The following is a 17,667-nucleotide window of genomic DNA, read 5'->3' as shown; positions in this document are numbered from 1 at the left end:
CATCTGTCCTCTTTGGGCCTCAGTTTCCTCATATGTAAAGTGGGGAGGACAGTATCCACTTTAAGGGGATGTTCTGAGGATGATTTTTTTTTTAATTTATTTATTTTTGGCTGTGTTGGGTCTTCGTTGCTGTGCGCAGGCTTTCTCTAGTTGCAGCGAGCGGGGGCTACTCATCGTTGCAGTGCGCTGGCTTCTCATTGCGGTGGCTTCTCTTGTTGCGGAGCACGGGCTCTAGAGCACAGGCTCAGTAGTTGTGGCACATGGGCTCAGTAGTTGTGGCTCGTGGGCTCTAGAGCGCAGGCTCAGTAGTTGTGGCGCACAGGCTTAGTTGCTCCGCGGCATGTGGGATCTTCCCGGACCAGGGCTCGAACCCGTGTCCCCTGCAATGGCAGGCGGATTCTTAACCACTGAGCCACCAGGGAAGCCCTCTGAGGGTGATTAAAGACTAAAGGAAGAATTTTGTTTAAGTAGCTTCTAGCCGTGTGCGGGGCAGGGGTGGGAAGGGGGGTGGGGAGGCAGGGAGACAGGTGTGCAGAGGCTGCACAGGTGTGGGTGGTAGACTTGGGTGTCGGAACCTGGGTGACCCTGGGCAAGTTGCTTGTCCTCACTGGACCTCAGAGGCCTCATCTGTAATGGGATAGTCTGGACCAGGGCCCCAAAGGGCAAATAGACTTTGTCATCATCTAACGCAGAAGCCCCCCGGGATAGAGGGCAGAGAACAAGCATCTCTTGAGTGACGGTCATCAGGCAGCACTGCTCTAGACCTTCACGAGCACTGTCTCATTTAATCCTCACAAGAACTCTATGACACCGCACTTGTTACCAATGGGGAAACTGAGGCATGTGGCATGGCCCGGGTGGCGAGGAAAAACTCTCTGCAAGGGGAGACTTGCTCTGAAGTTTGATGGAAATGACAGTAGAAACCTTCGTCCATCTGTACATTTTGCCAAAGCTTCCTGCCCGTTCTCCATTCTCCCATTTGACCCTCATAACAACTCGCTGAGTTTCACAGGTAAGAAACCTGGAGGAAAAAAAAAAACAACAAAGAAACCTGGAGAGAGGAAGACCCTCTCCTGGGGTCACTGAGGGAGTAAGCAAGTATCTGAGCCGTGATTTGAACCTGCTCCTAGTTTCTGGGGAAAGGTCATCCCAGGCCAGCAGAGCACCCACTAACTGGCTCACTCTGGCAGCCCAGCCAGGCCTCCCTGGTCCCACAGGGGCCCGGAGAGCTTGTGCAGAGGGCTGGGAGGGCTGGAGGGGAAGGGGACTTGGGCCAGGCAGGTGGGACAGCTGGGGAGGGGAGGGAAAAGTCCACCTCAAAATGCCAGAGCCGAAAGAGAAAAACAAATACCATATGTAACACATATATATGGAATCTAAAAAAAAAAAGGTTCTGAAGAACCTAGGGGCAAGACGGGAATAAAGTAGAGAATGGACTTGTGGACACAGAGAGGGGGAAGGGTAAGCTGGGATGAAGTGAGAGAGTGACATGGACATATATACACTACCAAATGTAAAACAGCTAGTGGGAAGCAGCCACATAGCACAGGGAGATCAGCTCGGTGCTTTGTGACCACCTAGGGGGGTGGGATAGGGAGGGTGAAAGGGAGATGCAAGAGGGAGGGGATACGGGGTTATATGTGTACATATAGCTGATTCACTTTGTTATACGGCAGAAACTAACACACCATTGTAAAGCAATCATACTCCAATAAAGATGTTAAAAAAATTAAAATTAAAAAACAAAACAAAATGCCAGAGCCACAGGGTCCAGAGGTTACTGGCCCAGAGAGCTTCTTAAAGTCAGACAAGCCCATTCTACAGATGGGGCAAACTGAGACAGCTCAGCTGCTTAGATTAGAAATCACACCAGGACACAGCTGGCCTGCCTCAGAGCTCTAAAGTCCCAGCAGCCCTGAGGGGTGAGGACTGGAGGTGGGGAAAGGGGAGCTGGGGGTCCAGAGGACCCATCCTAGCAAGCTGGGCTCTGGGCACAGAGGACTCTAGGGGTCTCTCCCGCCCTCCGCTCCCACCCTCGCCCACCCCCCAGCACTCAGTAGTCACCAGGGTGGAATATTTTAGCACCTATAGAAAAACCGCCACAGACGGCCGTGGCAGCTGTTGCTAAGGAGACGCTCCCAAAATAGCCCCCCTCCGCCAACCTTTCCCGCTGCTGCTCCTGCTGTGGGGAGGGGAAGAGGCCAGGCGGAGAGGGGGTGGCACACGAGCCCTGGCCTCAGGTTCACCCACGCACCCTTGCCCCTGGTGCCCACACTGGCCAAAGACCCAGGCAAGCTAAAGACCTGGGCAGCCACAGGTCTGCAGAGGGGGTAAGAGTGAGCTGAAGCATGTCTGTGGCCGAGGCCACAGTCCTTAGCTAGGGGAAGGTCAGCCAGATGAGGGGAGATGGGAGAGAAAAGAGTTCCTGCACCCAGGACCCCCAGCACACTCCCACTCATGCACAATCACAGACCTCACAGTTTTACACACCCACTTGTGCACACCACAAGTACAAACTCACAAATGTCCACCTAAATATGCATATACAGCATCAAAGACACAAATAGATGCATGGGCAAACACATATGCCACAAATACACAACATACACCTGCAAGCACATACCACACAGCCGTAAATACACACATTTACATACACACACTCAGATACACATCCCAAGTACACACACCCCCCCAACATATGCATGCCGGGCACATGTGTACACACACACACACACACACACACAGACACCAGTGTATATATAGCCTCACAGCACATGAATACACAACTGTCCACACATGCCCAGCATGTGGCATTCAAAGGGCACTGAGTAGTGTGTCCTGGGCTCTGTCCAGGGAATGTGTTCTGGGACCTTCTATGATCCAGCCAGAGGGTGGAAAATTAGGAGGATGGGTGGAGGGTGGTCTCTGTGAACACCTCTAACTGGGTGGTCTGGGGACCAAAGGATCCCTGGTGCCTGTGGGAGATCTGCCCTGAGCCCATTCCTTAGGAAGCAGAAAATGGGGGCAGGGAACTCTCACCTACTGACTGGAAACCTCCCGGCATGGAGAGTTCGGAGCCCCAGGTTCCCTGTGCAGCTGGTTGTCACCAAGGATGCATTTGGGGCTGGGGTTATGATGAGGACCAGAAGGCATTAGGTTAGCGATGGTGGTGGTCCCTGACAGGGGCAAAGCCCTTTACAGTTTATAAGCCACTTTTACACTCGTTGTTTCACATACTCGGTAACAACTACTCTGAGATATTGGTGGTATTGTCCCCATCCCTGAGACCCAGACAGGAGAGGGGACTTGAAGACCACAGAGCACTAGCAGAGCTGGAACCAGACCCCAAGGAGATGCCAGCACACAGCCCTATGTGCCTCCCACTTGACTAGGAGACACAAGCTGGAAAGCGGGCCACCAGGGTGCAGAGCTCGGCTTTGCCCCTGATTTGCCCTATGGTATTGGGGAGTAGCCAAGCCCTCCATCTCCCCACCTGGAAAGCCGAGAGTGAATCCCTAGGGGTGTATTCAAACAGCAGTTTATGGCCACAGTCAGGGCTGGGAGTGGAGTTTCCCAGATGCCCTCGGGATGCCAGCGCAAGGACAAAGGGCGCGGAGTCGCTCCCCTCCGCACTTGGCCAGCCGCCCTCTCGCTCCAGCCTCGCTCCGTGGCTCCGGTTCAGCAATCCGGGCTCCGGGTCTTCGGTGGCGCCTCGTCATTCCGGAGACTCGGCTAGCGGCTCGCGGTTGCCTTGGGAACCTCGCCCCGGCCCTAGCGCGAGGTGCGCGATTCTCCGCGCAGGGCGCTGAGCCCGCGCCGGACGCTGGGAGATTGGCCTTTGGAGTCTCTGAAAGACAGCTGTCGCCAGTGGCGACGTGTCGCCAGGGCATCGCGGACAGGGTTGGTTTCTTTTTCTTTTTCTTAATTGAGGTGTAACTAACAAACAGTAATACACCTTAAGAGTACAGCTCAGTGAGTTTTTACGTAGGTATAAAACTCATGTAATCACCACTCGGATCTAGATACAGAACACTTCCAGCGCCCAAGAAGGCTTCCTCGGACAGAGAGGTTACAAAAAATTGTCTCTTTTGCGCGTCTCCTGGAATAAACCGGCGAGGGAGTGATTGTCTTCTGAGGACACGGAATTTCCGTGTTTTTGCCCGGCTCTGCTTTGCCTCGTTGGGCCTCAGTGTCCTGTAAAGGGGAGCAAGGGACTGGCATTTGTTGCGTGGTTCACTCCTTGCAAAGCGCTTTAGAAACCTAACTTTGACCCTGATAGCTACCCTCTGAAGTCAGTACTTGGTTTACCCTCAAGTTACCGATGAGAACACTATGACTTGGAGAGGTTAAATAAATTGCGCGAATTCGGACAGCTCGTACGTGGTGGAGCTTGAGCCTCGAACAAAGGTCTCTCTAACCTGGACGTTCATCCTTCTCCCCTCTCCTATTTTTTTTTTTTTTTTTCCTTTCTTGTTTTGGCTGCGCAGCACTGGGAGACTCCGACCAGGGAGTGGTATCATACATATCTCTGCGCCTTTGCGCATGTAGTTCCTTCTACTTGGGACTCTGTTCTCTTCCCCCAGGCTCTGTCCTTGAGACAGGCTCCTACTCATCCTTCAATGCCCGGCTCTGGCATCCTCTGAAGCCTTCCTAACTGCAGTTCTCCCTCATGACTCCCCCTAGCCCAGGGTAATTACTCTCTCCTCTGCGCCATATCCAATGCATGCACAGGCACCCGCCTCCCACGGTGCCCCAAGGGCTCCTTAAGTCTGCACCTACAATCAACCTGCAAGGCGCCTGGCACACAGCTGCTCTTCAATAAATGTGCTTGGGACTGAAAGTGGAAGAGAGGTTTTGGAACCTTGGTTCCCCGCCGGGTAAAAATGGGGCGCATACTAGGCCCTGCCGTGTGTCACCCAAAACGTATTGAGCAGGAGTGGGGAGGGGGAAGCTTCCAGAACACCTGAGGCGGAACCACAGGAAGGTTGCCCTCAGCCCACCCCCATTCTATTAGGGAATAGACTCGTCCACGCCTCTTGCGGGGGCGGGGTGGGGCGGGCGCTGGACCTCGGGCTCGGGGCTTCGTGGGAAGAGTTCATTCCTCCCACGGGGGGAGCGTCCACTTGCTGCCGAGACCAGAGAAAGCCATAGCGGCCCCCAGGAACCCGAAGGGAGTCCCGGGAGCCCGGGCCAATAGCTCCCACCTCCTTCCAGGGCCCTGCCCGGCCAGAAGCAGCTGATTAAGTGGTGGGGTGTCCTCAGGATCGTGATTTTCCCTTTATATCCACACTTTCCTTCCCCACAGAACTTGAGGCAGTTAGCAGGATATTCAAAAGAGCGGTGAAATATAACAAAGGGCTAGGACCAGGTAGGAAAAAAAGACTACACATACATCTTTTCTTCCTATAATTGAGCAACTGTCCCGTTCACTCTCCCATAAATCTGACTTTGAACATACAGTTTGCTTTCTTAATGAGGGAAAAAGAATCCTTGCCCTTTGAACGGAAGGAAACTTCCCCCTTGGCCTCCCCTCAATTGCATTCCTACAGCAGACAAATTTCGAGTGTCAGGAAAGTGAGGGACTTGCCGGGAACCACCCAGCGTCCGGGAAAGATAGGTCCGACAGTGCAGGTGGCCAGCGTGCCGGCCTGCTCTAGAGCCAGGGGAATGAAATGAGTGGGGATTTTCCCCCGCTCTTCGTTGGGAGCTTTGAAAAACGCTCCACCTTGAAGATGGAGTAGGTGTGAAAAAGGCGGGGCTCATTACTAAGGACAGAGTGGTAGAACCTTGGGGAGAGGAGGTCTATGTGACCTGTGGGAGCAAGAGACAAGTTTGAGCCTCAGATTCCTTATCTGCAAAATTGGGGTGATGAGTTTTCTGTCCTGAGACATAGGGAGTATCGGTTTCATAGGGAGACTGCGAAGACTAGATGTAAGGAGGACTGAATAACAAGTCAGCAATACTTCTCTCTTCATTATCCCCATCAACAGATGGGAAAGCTGAGGCCCAAGGAGGAGACAAGGCAGGCTCAAGGCCACCGTGGCAGGCCCAGGACAAGATCTTGAGTTCTTCCCCCTCCACCACCGTGGGGGTCACTCCTCAGACCTCCCCTGGCCTGGGCCAGTTCCCCTGTGGTCCCCCTGGAGAAATAGAGGGAAGAGGATTCTAGCCTTGTTCCATCCCCTGCTGGCAGTTAGGGCTGCTTCTCAAGAGGACAGATGTTTTACCAAATGGCAAATGCACGTGCTTTTCCCTGGCTTGGGGAGGAGGTGGGCGCTGAGAAAGAGATGCCAGCTGGTTGGGCAGAGAGAACTGTAGCCACACCTGAGGGATTTAAATAGCCACCGCCTTCTCTGGGCACTGACTGGAGGGGAGGTATCTGGGCAGGGCTGGGGTGGGGGGTGAGCAGGGAACATAGCGGCCCATTCAGAACCTGTCACAGCCCTGGGATGAGTGCCTGGCTCTTCCTCCCAGAAGAACTGTGACCACGCATCTCACTTCCCTGGGCCTCGATAGGCTTCTCCTGCAAAGTGAGATTTAAAGCCTGCTTCTGAGGGTGACTGTTGAGGCTGAATGGCGAGAACCTGTCTAATGTGCCTGACTCACGCTTGGCACCCGGTAGATGCCCAATACTTGATGGCTATCCCGGCCAGGGCAGGAGTCCCCGCTGCAGCATCCGTGACAAATGGCACCCACCCCCCTGCTCACCTGCCTCATATGACAGGGAGCTCATCACCTCCCATGACAACCCACAGTGTAATGTCATGATTTAATTGCATGAACCCTGAAGTCAGACTGTGTGGTGGAATCCAGGCTCCACTATTTAGTTTCTGTGTGACCTTAAGCAAATTACTTAAGCTCTCTGTGCCTCAGTTTCCCCAGGGTAGAATGGGGATAATAACAGTACCTCCCTCTTAGTTTTGCTTAGATCAGTGCTTCTCACACTTTCATGTGCACACAAATCACTCAGGGATCTTGTTTAACTGCAGATTCTGATTCAGTTGGTCTGGGGTGGGGCCCGAGATTCCGCATTCCCAGCAGGCAATACAGACGCTGCTGGTCCTTGGACCACATTTTGAGTCTCAAAAGACTGCCTTGCCCTGGGAGTCATGGTGAGGGGGCCATGGAAGGGTCACAAGTAGAGGAGTGACAGACTTCATCATGGCAAAGCCTCTCTGGCTGTCTGTGATGGGGAGGGGGGCCACAGAAAGGAAGCCAGTAATTTAGGGAGAGATGAAGGTCCTGAGTGGGAGAAGGGGCTACAGGGGTCAAAAGGGCGGCGGTGATAAGGGCCCTTAACACAGGCGATCCACTACTACAGATGCAGAGACCAAGGCCCAGAGAGGGTGTCTGACCTGCTCAGGTCAGGCAGCCCTGACAGGCCTCCTGCCCACAGTTGGTCCTTCACCCTTCACCCCTCCCAACTTGCTGGCCAACATTCCCCAGCCCTCTGGAGTCTCTTCTGGCCTGTGCTCCTGTTTAACATTTTGTCACACCAAGAAGAGGGAGACACTAGGGAGGACCCTGGTTCTCCCTGAGAGACCTGACCTCTTCCATGCTCACAGTGATCCCGTTTTACAGATGAAAAAACTGAGGCCAAGAGAGAGGAAGTCTCTCAGCACCCAGGCTGGAACCAAGGTCAGCCTGACTTCCAGCCAGAGAGTCTTTGGTTACCATTGTCCAACAGGTCAGGTCAGGACAAGGCGGCTCTTCAAATTAACAGGTGAGAGGGTGGGGAACCCAGCTCCAGCTCTTCTTCCCACCGGAGGAGTTCCAACCCCAGGCTGATGATGACAGTAGCAGTGGGTCACCGTTTATGGGGGGCTTCCAACCTGCTGAGCTCATGCCAAGCAGTGGCACGCGGGACACCACTTCACCCCAGCACGGGTCTTCTTAGCCCTGTGTACAGATGAGGGAACCGCGGCAGAGAGAGGGACTCAGTGGCTTGCCCACGGTCACGTGCGGTAGGACCCCGGGTTCCGAGCAGAGGAGGCAGAGTCCCGGACTCCCGGCGGACCCTTCTCCGGGTATGGGGGGTGGGGCGGGCGGGACGTGGCAGGCACCTCGCAGACGCACAGCGGCCCCGGCGGCGGGTGGCGGGCCCAGGCCGCGGGAGGCTGGCCCAGGCCGGAAGCCCCCCAGCCCGCGGAGCCGCCCCGCCCCGGGAGCCGCGGCGCTGGGCTGGGCCGGGAGGCGGGATCTCGGGATCTCGGGCGGCGGCGCTTCCTGGCTCCCTGGCACGGCGGCAGGCTCGGCCACGTCACCGCCTCGCCAAGAGCGCGCTGGCGGAGCGGCTGCGCCCGGACGGGAGCGCGGAGCTCGGGGGCGCGGGCAGGGGCGCGGGACCCAGAGGCCGGGGCCGGGGACGTGGCAGCCGCCTCGCCCGCCAGAAAGTTTCCCAGGAGTTGGCTGAGAGCGGGCCGGACCATGAACGTGTTTCGTATCCTGGGCGACCTGAGCCACCTCCTGGCCATGATCTTGCTACTGGGGAAGATCTGGCGCTCCAAGTGCTGCACGGGTGAGGGGCGCTCCGGGCGGGAGGTGGGGCCCCGGGGGCGGAGGGCCAGCCGCACGCCCCTGCTGCAGGGCTTACGGGGAGCCTCCTGAATGTCTGTTGAGGGTGGGCACTTCGGCTTGGGGGTGCTTGAAACTGTTTTTGCGTAGCTCAGCTTCCAAAGAAAACTTAAAATTGTACCATATCACAGAAAAGGGACCCGCGGAAGTTACGGAGGGAAGACGGGCTTGCGCCTCCATTGACCGACCCCCTCTCTCCCCTGCTTGGCATTGCCGCTGCTAGTTGGAAGAGGAGGGGGAATAAGGAGGAGGTGACACTCTCTTTGCTGCCCAGGAGCAGCATCCCTTGGGGCCCATTGTTCTTTCTGCCCCCACCCAGGGTGGGGACCGGGGCGCGGGGGAGAAGGAGGTGCACACACAGGAAGCGGCTCCAGACCCTCAAGGTCTTCTCTTTTCCTGCCCCCACCACTCTCCCCTCCCCCTCCCGGACTTCCCCCCTCCCCCCAAGTTGGGCCCTCTTTCCTCCCCAGCCTGTGCCTCAGGCGGCTATGATGTGGCAGGAGGGGCACCAGCCAGGCCCAGGTGGGCATGGAGCCGCCCATGAGCAGAAGCCCAGGGAGGGCGGGAGGGGGTCCCCCTTTTGCCCAGCAGTCTGACCGCCCTGCTAGGGGTTTGGAGAAGTTTCAGGGCTGGACTGGTGGTGGCCAAACAGACCCCGTGTATTAAGAGGCTGCTGAGCTGCCTGCAGCCGTCTCTGTCCACTGGTGTCCTGGAGGCGCCTGCCCTGTGCTTGGCACTGGGGTGAGGGGATACAGAGACGTGCCCAGGCTCCTTGTGGGTGCCAAGGAGGCAGAGTGGACCCCTGAGGCTTCATGGAGGGAGCAGCTCTGTGCTGGGTCCTGGAAGACAGGCAGGGTGTCACCCAGGAAGGGTGTGTTGTGTCACAGAGGGCAGGGCATGTCCCAGGGATGGTGAGCAGCCCAATTTCGGGGTGGTCTGGGAGGGAGATGAGTCCAGGGGGGTGGGTGGTCATATGTGAAAGGGCCTTGTCTGTCAAGTAGGGAGTTGGGACTGGGAGCCAAGGAAAGTTGGGGAGCAGGGGAGGGGCTCGGAGGGGACCCTGGAAGCTGTGTGGGGAGGCTGAGAGAGGAAGCAGAGAGCGTCGTGGAGGCTGCTGGCCCAGGGGGCTTGGTGGGGGGGAGAGGTGGGTGCCGGTGTGAGGGTCATTGCAGAGGGAGTGATTCCAGACCTGGAGGCCATTCGGGTTTGGGGTCTCCAGGGAAATGGGCACTCACGGGCCCTCAGGTTCCCACTCAGGGGAAGTGGGCCAGGAGCCCTGAGAGGGGCTCCAGTGAGAGGAAGAATCTAGGTTGAACCTGTCCCTGCCACTGGAGGGCCCTGGATGGGGTGGGCAGCCGTGACCAGGAGGGGGCTCTGTTCCCCATCCCACTCTGCCAGGCATTGTACCGGGCACCTGGGATATAACCGGGCAACAGGCAGAGATCCTGGCCTGGTGGAGCTGAATCTATCAGTGGGAGACTGCCAACCAGCTACAGTGGTAGCAACCGAGTAAATGATACGGTTTGTCAGGGAAGCGAAGTGCTATTGGAAAAGGAAAGGGCGGGTGAGCAGTGGGGCCTGTGTGTGTGCGGAGAGGAATCAGCACAGGCCTGGTTGAGAACGGAGGGGGTGAGGTTCCTGGATGCCAGCCCGTCAGCCCCGAGGAGCAGGGCCTGGTATGACACCCCTGTGACCCAGCCCCGAAGGCAGGAGACTGGAGCTTCATTCTTGCTCTGCCACGGACTCACTGTGTAACCTTGGGCCTCAGTTTTCCCATCTGTCAAATGGCAGGAGGTCTGTACCTGGCCAGTGGGTCCCCTGAGGGACTCTGGCCGGGTACTGGCTCCTGTTCTCCTCTGTGTCCTGGGGTCTCCATGTGCAGCTTGCTTTGGTGGAAATTATTCACTGCTTTCAAAACAGTGTGAAAAAAACATTGTGCTCAAGACCTCCAGGGCTCCCAAAGAGCTAAGAAAATGTGAGTGAAGCCCAGGGGCCTGGCAGGCTGGGGATAGAAAGAGGGGAGGAGTGGGGAAAGGCCGAGTGAGGGGGTAGCCAAGCATCCCCCGCTAGAGCCGCCTGGACCCTCCTGAACGGGGCTGAGGACCCCGCTGGCCAGACCTCAGTGAGGGCTCAGGGATATGGCATCACGAAAGGCATAGCTCCGAGCTGATCAGTATTGCCTCCTGGACTCCGACCCCCTCCCCCAGGGGGCTCCTTCACCCACAGCCAGCCCCACTGCCAGACCCCCAGGGAGGCACTCGGGTCCTCACTGAATCCTATCTAGTCCTCACGTCAGTCCTGCCCCATTTTACAGTTGAGGCTCAGGGTTGCCATGCTGGTAGGAAAGCTGGCAGGTGGACCCAGCCCTCTCCAGGATATTAGGGGCTTCAGTGGTGTTCATCCTCAGTCGTTAGGATTGTCCCCTCTCCCCAAAATGTCCCTCACCAGAGGAATAATTAGAAAAGGCACAGATCAGGCGTACAAAGGAATCAAACCCTGAATCCGGTAATGTCACTTCTTGGTGTCAAATTCCCCAGTAGATCCATCATAGTTAGAATAAAATCCAGGGGTGAGGGGACAAAGGTGAGAGAGGCTCAAGGATGGCTCTTGGTTTTCTACCTTGAGCACAAAGGGGATGATGGTGGCAGAAGAAGGACAGAAGACAGGAGAAGGAGGGGGTTCAAGGGGAGATGGTGGATTTAGTCAGGCAGGAATATACAGGTCAGAGATCCAAGGAGAGTCTGGAGCCAGAGGGTCCTTTGTGTGTCGGATGGGATGGCAAAGGGACAGAGGGAGAAGAGAGGTAGCCCTCTGAGGATTAGGTGTTGAGGAGGACAGGAGTGGCCAGAGGCGGTGAGAAGCTGGCAGCGTGGACAGCCACAGAAACCTGGAGAAAGGTGTGGTTGGGATAGACGGAGTGCTCTTGAGGAGTTGGGTGGGTGAGATAGAGTTGACGTTTGGATGCAGTAACGTGGGCATCGGGGACCATGGGAGTGGTTTGGTGAAGTATCCAGACTGCTGTGGGCTTAATGGGGCAAGAGAAATGGGAGGCAGGGCAGCTGCTTGCTTTTACCCAGGAACCGCCTCCACGATGTATCAAAAGTGGGCAAAAGTTGACTAAGGAGCATGATGGCTAATTGTAGCCTCGATTCCTGGATTAGATCCTGGAACAGAAACAGGGCATCAGTGGGAAAACGTGAAAAGTCTGGAGTTCAGTCAATAGTGCTATACCAATGTCAGTTTCTTAGTTTTGGCAAATGTTCCGTGATTGTGCACGGTGTTACCATTAGGGGAAGCTGGGTGAAGGGTAGGACTCTCTGTACTGTCTTTACAACTCTTCTGTAAATCTAAAATTGTTTCAAAATAAAAAGTTTAAAGAGACCAAAGCAGATGAGGAAATAGCATGGAAAGTACAAACCCAGTTTTGTCAACTTGATGCGTCCAAATGTGTCATATGTGTGCACATATGTGTTGTGTGTATCTGTGCACCAACAAAGATCTGGAAGATCGCACACTCAGACTTTGGGATTCAGGTGATTGTTGCTTTTTAAATTACATCTCTATGTACTATCTGGATTTTGTTTTACAATGAGTAAAAATAGTCATAACTTTTATAACTAGAAAAAAAGCTTTTTTAATCTTTAAAATTTGGAAAAATAAAATAGAATGTTCCCTTGGCCCTGTGCCTTCCTCCACCTGCTGTGGTCTCCCTGGTGAATCAGCACCTTGTAGAGTCGGTGAGTTGTTCTCCAAAAGATGGAGCCCTGGGAATTGTCAGTGGAACCCTGGGGGTAGAGCAAAGAGGAGCCTTGACACTTACCCCCTGCAAGCCTGACTCCCCCCATCCCCACGCCCTCCCCAGAGCAGGAACCAAGGCAGGCACGCACAGGGGCCCTGGGAACTTGGTGTTCATGTCTTGATTTGGAGACCGGGTGACAGATTACAGCCTAATGAGAGTAAAAGACTCAAGTGACCCAATGGGAAGGGGTGTTTCCTGGCCCTCTGAGGGTGACAGTGTCCTGGACAGGGTGTCATTATGAAGTGGACACTCTGGAGGCCTTTCCAGCTCAGGCTCTGGGCTTCTCGAGTGTGTGTGAGCCTGGCCGTCTGTGTTCTTATTGTCTCCTGTCCCCATCCGGCTACAGGTATCTCCGGGAAGAGCCAGATCCTTTTCGCTCTCGTCTTCACCACCAGGTACCTGGACCTGTTCACCAACTTTATCTCCATCTACAACACAGTAATGAAGGTAAGGGGGATGGGCAGCCATGGTGGGGGGCTGCCAAGCAACCCCCAGACGGTGAGACAGTATACTTGGGGACTCAGGCTGTGGAGCCAGGCAGACCTGCATTTGAATCCTGGCTTTGCTGTTAGCAGCTGTGGGACCTGGGCTTGGGCAAGTTTTCTGGCCTCTGTGCACCTTGGTTTCCTCCTCTACAAAATGAAGAATAGGTGTACTTACCTCAGAGGATTTTGTTGTGAAAGTTAAACGAGGTAATAAATGTAAATACACAATAGCTGTCATATATTAAAAACTCCATCAAGGTTAGCTATTATAATGGTTAAAAAATAAGCAAAAAATCGGGGCTTCCCTGGTGGTGCAGTGGTTGAGAGTCCGCCTGCCGATGCAGGGGACACGGGTTCGTGCCCCGGGCCGGGAAGATCCCACATGCCGCGGAGTGGCTGGGCCTGTGGGCCATGGCCACTGGGCCTGTGTGTCCGGAGCCTGTGCTCCGCAACGGGAGAAGCCACAACAGTGAGAGGCCCGCGTACCGCAAAAAATCAAACATGGTACCCTGAGCTTTCAGAGAACTTATTCGTCCATTTATCTGACAATTATTTATTGAGCACCTACTGTGAGCTAGGTACCTGAAGGAGATATATGCGGCACCTATACTCACAGAACCTACATTCTAACCGGGGAGACAGATAATAAAACAAGTAAGAAAAACTGGTTAGGGATAAGGCTATGCAAATAAGTAAAATAGGATGATGTTTCCTTCAATTATAACGAAAGAAGTTTTAAAAACAGGGTTACGTGATAGAGAACGACTAGGGAGCTATTTAGGGAGTGTCATCAGGAAGGGCCTCTCCAAAGAGGTGACGTGTAAGCTGAGATCTGAGTGACACAAGGATTAAGCTCAGAGGAGGAGCATTCTAAGCAGATGGAATAGCTGATGCAAAGACCCCCAAGACAGGAACAAGCTTGGTGTATTCAAAGGACAGACAGAAGGCAGGCACGCTGGGAGCTCAGCAGGTGAGGGCTACCTGCTGGTGGTAGGGGTGCCGATAGAGGGCTGGGTGAGGGCAGATGATCCAGGTGAACAGTTTGGATTTGGTTTTGCCATGGGAAGCTGTTGCTTTGAAGCTTGGTCCTGTTTTATAGACGGAGAAACAGCATCTCTCAGCCCTGGGCCATAGCTGTGAGGTTTGGTTGGGATGAGACATTTTCTGAGATTTTAACCAACCATCCAACACAGTTTAGTGGACGGAGCCCAGGTTTCAGAGTCAGTAAAGTGGGATGTAACGGTTTGGATGCTGGTAACAGAGACTTGAGTTATTTTAATAAGGTAAGGATTTATTTTTATCTCATTCATAACACAAAATCTGGAAGTGCATAGTCTAGGGCCGGATGGCATCTCCTTTTAACTTTCTGCTCTGCCAGCTTTAGTGTAACCAGCACTTGAGCTTGTTACCTGTGCAGTTGCTCAGAAGGGCCCCATGCTTGGTTTAATGCTTTGCTGTTGCCATTTTGAAATACTTATTTTTTAACAAGAAGCCCTGCAAATGATATAGCTAGTCCTGAATGTGATATCTATCCTCAGGTTTGCCTCAGAGTCACAAAATAGGTGCTAGAGCTCCTACTATCACATCACATTCAGGACGGGAAGGAGGAGGAAGGGGAGAAAGAGCAATAGGGTGCCTGTCAGCCGGGTAAGCCCTTTTTAAAGAGCTTTCCAGTGACTTCCATCTACATGTCACTGACCATCCTTATGTGCACAGGAGGCTGGGAAATTAGTTTTTAGTTGGGCACATTGTCTAATAGGAGTCCTGTTTTTAAGGAAAAAAGGCTACATGGGAGGAATCCTACCTATCTTGCAGGGCTATTGTGAAGATGACATGAGATAATCTGTGTAATGTACCTAGCACCCAGAAGATATTTAACTGAAAGTGAGTTCTCTTTCTCTATATCAGGGATGTCCCTTTGGGATTCTGGGCATATTGTTCCTGGGATTGGTGGAATGGAGGATGCTGTTACTTGTGCACTGTTGAACTCAGTGTGAACTACAGTCTGAGGTCCTGAAATCGCTGTCTCCTTAAATCCAACACAGAAGTAGCAAACACCACCTGCTTAGTTTATTTCTCTGCCCAAGGGTCTGACTTGGGCAGTCCTGGCAGGGATTGTAAACCCAGCCCTTGCCATGGCTGAATGAGGTCTCGGATCCTCAAAGAGGCCAGTTTCCGAATTTGTGAAATGAAGAAGTGATCTCCATTTCATTGATTCATTCACTCATTCCAGCATTTGTTTTGTGCTGGGCCCTGAGTTAGATTCAGAGGTGGACAGGGCATGGACCCGCTTATGGAATCTCCTCTCCTAGGGGAGACAGACTGGTACCCAGACATTTACAGAACATGTGCTCACAAGCAGCAATGAGTATTTTTATATGGGGGTATGGTGACACAGAGCATGTGTGCCTCGTTCTGGTGAGAAAAGACTTTGAGGAAATAACCTGAGTTTTGAAGTGCAAACATTAGTTTTCTAGGCTAGTGTCCTGGACCAGCAGAGCAGTATCACATACGAACTTGCGAGAAACGCAAAATTCTCAGGCTCGCTCAAACCTACTAAATCAGAAACTCTGGGGGCAGGGGAAGGGGCAGCCATCTACATGATTTTGATGCACATTCAAGTTTGAGAGCCTCTGGACTACGTTAGAGGCCAGATCATAAAACCATTATATGCTGGAGGACAGCTACTGTAGTTAGAAAAAGAGCACTTTTCTGAAGGATTGATGGTCAACTGATTCAAGTCTTTGTGGAAGAATGCTCTCAAGTCACTGATGCAGATCCAGGAAGTTGAGGCTTTAGAAGAGCCCTGGGGGCTTCCCTGGTGGCGCAGCGGTTAAGAATCCGCCTGCCAGTGCAGGGGACACGGGTTCGAGCCCTGGTCCGGGAAGATCCCACATGCCGCGGAGCAACTAAGCCCGTGCACCACAACTACTGAGCCTGCGCTCTAGAGCCCTCGAGCCACAACTCCTGAAGCCCGCACACCTAGAGCCTGTGCTCCGCAACAAGAGAAGCCACTGCAATTAGAGGCCCGCGCACCGCAACGAGGAGTAAGCCCCCACTCGCCACAATTAGAAAAAGCCCGCACGCAGCAACAAAGACCCAATGCAGCCAAAAATAAATACATTTAAGATAAATAAATAGCCATGGAATGCCACCAAGTCCCCCGACAAAGACCAATTCTGGTTTTTTTGGCCTAACATTCCACAGTGAGAGGACGCCTGGGCACCTTTGTCTTCATGGTAGCACTATCAGTCCCAGTTAGAAGCATGGAGTTACTTAACAAAAAGGTCATTAGCTTCAGATTCTAGGTTCATTGGCCCAAGAGAAATGTGCAAGCACACTTCACCTTTTCCACCTTAAGGCAGAACACTAGCCCTTGGGTTTGGTAGGTCCCAACTCAGGGTGGCTTTGAAGCCCAGCAAATAGGTTGGGAAATGACTTTATCGATTCCCATGTGTCTCTCTCCCTTTTTAGGTGGTTTTTCTCCTCTGTGCCTATGTCACGGTGTACATGATCTATGGGAAATTCCGGAAAACATTTGACAGTGAGAATGACACATTCCGCCTGGAGTTTCTTCTGGTCCCAGTCATTGGCCTCTCCTTCCTTGAAAACTACAGTTTCACTCCTCTGGAGGTAAGGGAAGGGACCCAGACAGAGTACTAATTCCCAAAGGTAAACACACTCCCTAAAGTCCTTACCTCTGGACCCTTGGTAACATCTGGGCTACCTTTCTGCCACAACCATAGCCATTACTCTTGTATTGTTGTTATAAGTTTAGAAATTGCCAATAAGCTATTGACAGTGCTCCTCTTGAAAATGGGCACATCTAAATAGTCGTGTTCATCAACAAAGCAGGCATCACAGCACTGCTTAAGACTAAGACCCTCTGGCCAACTGGTGATTAGTGGATATTAGAGCACAGTCCAGACCCAGATTTCAGCTCCGGTCTGGCCTCTGACCCAAGAATCTTTGGGGCAACAAGCATCTGAAGAGATTCTGATGCTGGTGTTCATCGATTCCATTTTGAGAAACCACAGCCTCAATTAAATCAAGTTTGTATGACAGAATTCTGCAACAATTAAAAATTATGTTCTATAGCAACGTTCATGCTTGTGAAAAAAGCAGTACGCTTGAATCTCTTAAAAATATTTTTTATGTACAAAGAAAGGGGTGGAATGATACACTGATGAAAATAATTAAAAATTTCAAGAACATGATTCTGGGAGTTCCCTGGTGGACTAATGGTTAGGATTCTGGCTTTCACTGCCGTGGCCCGGGTTCAGTCCCCGGTTGGGGAACTGAGGTTCTGCAAGCCACACGGAGCGGCAAATAAATAAGACCTGAATAAATGGTGAACTAGTTCATCTTAAAAAAAATTCTCTTTTGCTTCACTGTATTCTCTCCAATAAACATTATTTTAGTAACTAAATTCTAAAGATGGCCCCTTCTTGACCAGCCTCCTCTGGCTACTTCTCTCTTTGGCTCAGATCCTCTGGACTTTCTCTATCTACCTGGAATCAGTGGCCATCCTGCCGCAGCTCTTCATGATCAGCAAGACTGGAGAGGCTGAGACCATTACTACTCATTACCTGTTCTTTCTTGGGCTATACCGGGCCCTCTACTTGGCTAACTGGATCAGGCGGTACCAGACTGAGAATTTCTATGACCAAATTGCAGTGGTGTCTGGGGTAGTACAAACCATCTTCTACTGTGACTTCTTCTACTTGTATGTGACCAAAGGTAGGTGCTGCGAGAACAGTGTTGCTGGCACTGTCTCAGCTACCAATCCATTCAATGTTCGAGGGGATA

At 53.0% G+C, this 17,667-nt stretch overlaps 1 protein-coding gene across 1 annotated transcript in view; it reads left to right on the top strand.

The window, feature by feature from the left end:
• Positions 1 to 8,254: 8,254 nt before the first annotated feature.
• Positions 8,255 to 17,667, top strand: part of KDELR3 (KDEL endoplasmic reticulum protein retention receptor 3) — a 15,625-nt gene continuing 6,212 nt past the window's right edge. The window contains exons 1-4 of the mRNA XM_033866044.2: positions 8,255 to 8,518; positions 12,720 to 12,820; positions 16,333 to 16,491; positions 17,346 to 17,598. Of these exons, the coding sequence (XP_033721935.1) occupies positions 8,428 to 8,518; positions 12,720 to 12,820; positions 16,333 to 16,491; positions 17,346 to 17,598 (604 nt within the window). The 5' untranslated portion in view covers positions 8,255 to 8,427. The remainder of the gene's footprint in view (positions 8,519 to 12,719; positions 12,821 to 16,332; positions 16,492 to 17,345; positions 17,599 to 17,667) is intronic.

The sequence above is a fragment of the Tursiops truncatus genome, chromosome 11 (assembly GCF_011762595.2).
Source record: "Tursiops truncatus isolate mTurTru1 chromosome 11, mTurTru1.mat.Y, whole genome shotgun sequence".
Classification (NCBI taxonomy): Eukaryota; Metazoa; Chordata; class Mammalia; order Artiodactyla; family Delphinidae; genus Tursiops; species Tursiops truncatus.
This window is presented reverse-complemented; position numbering and strand designations above follow the sequence as displayed.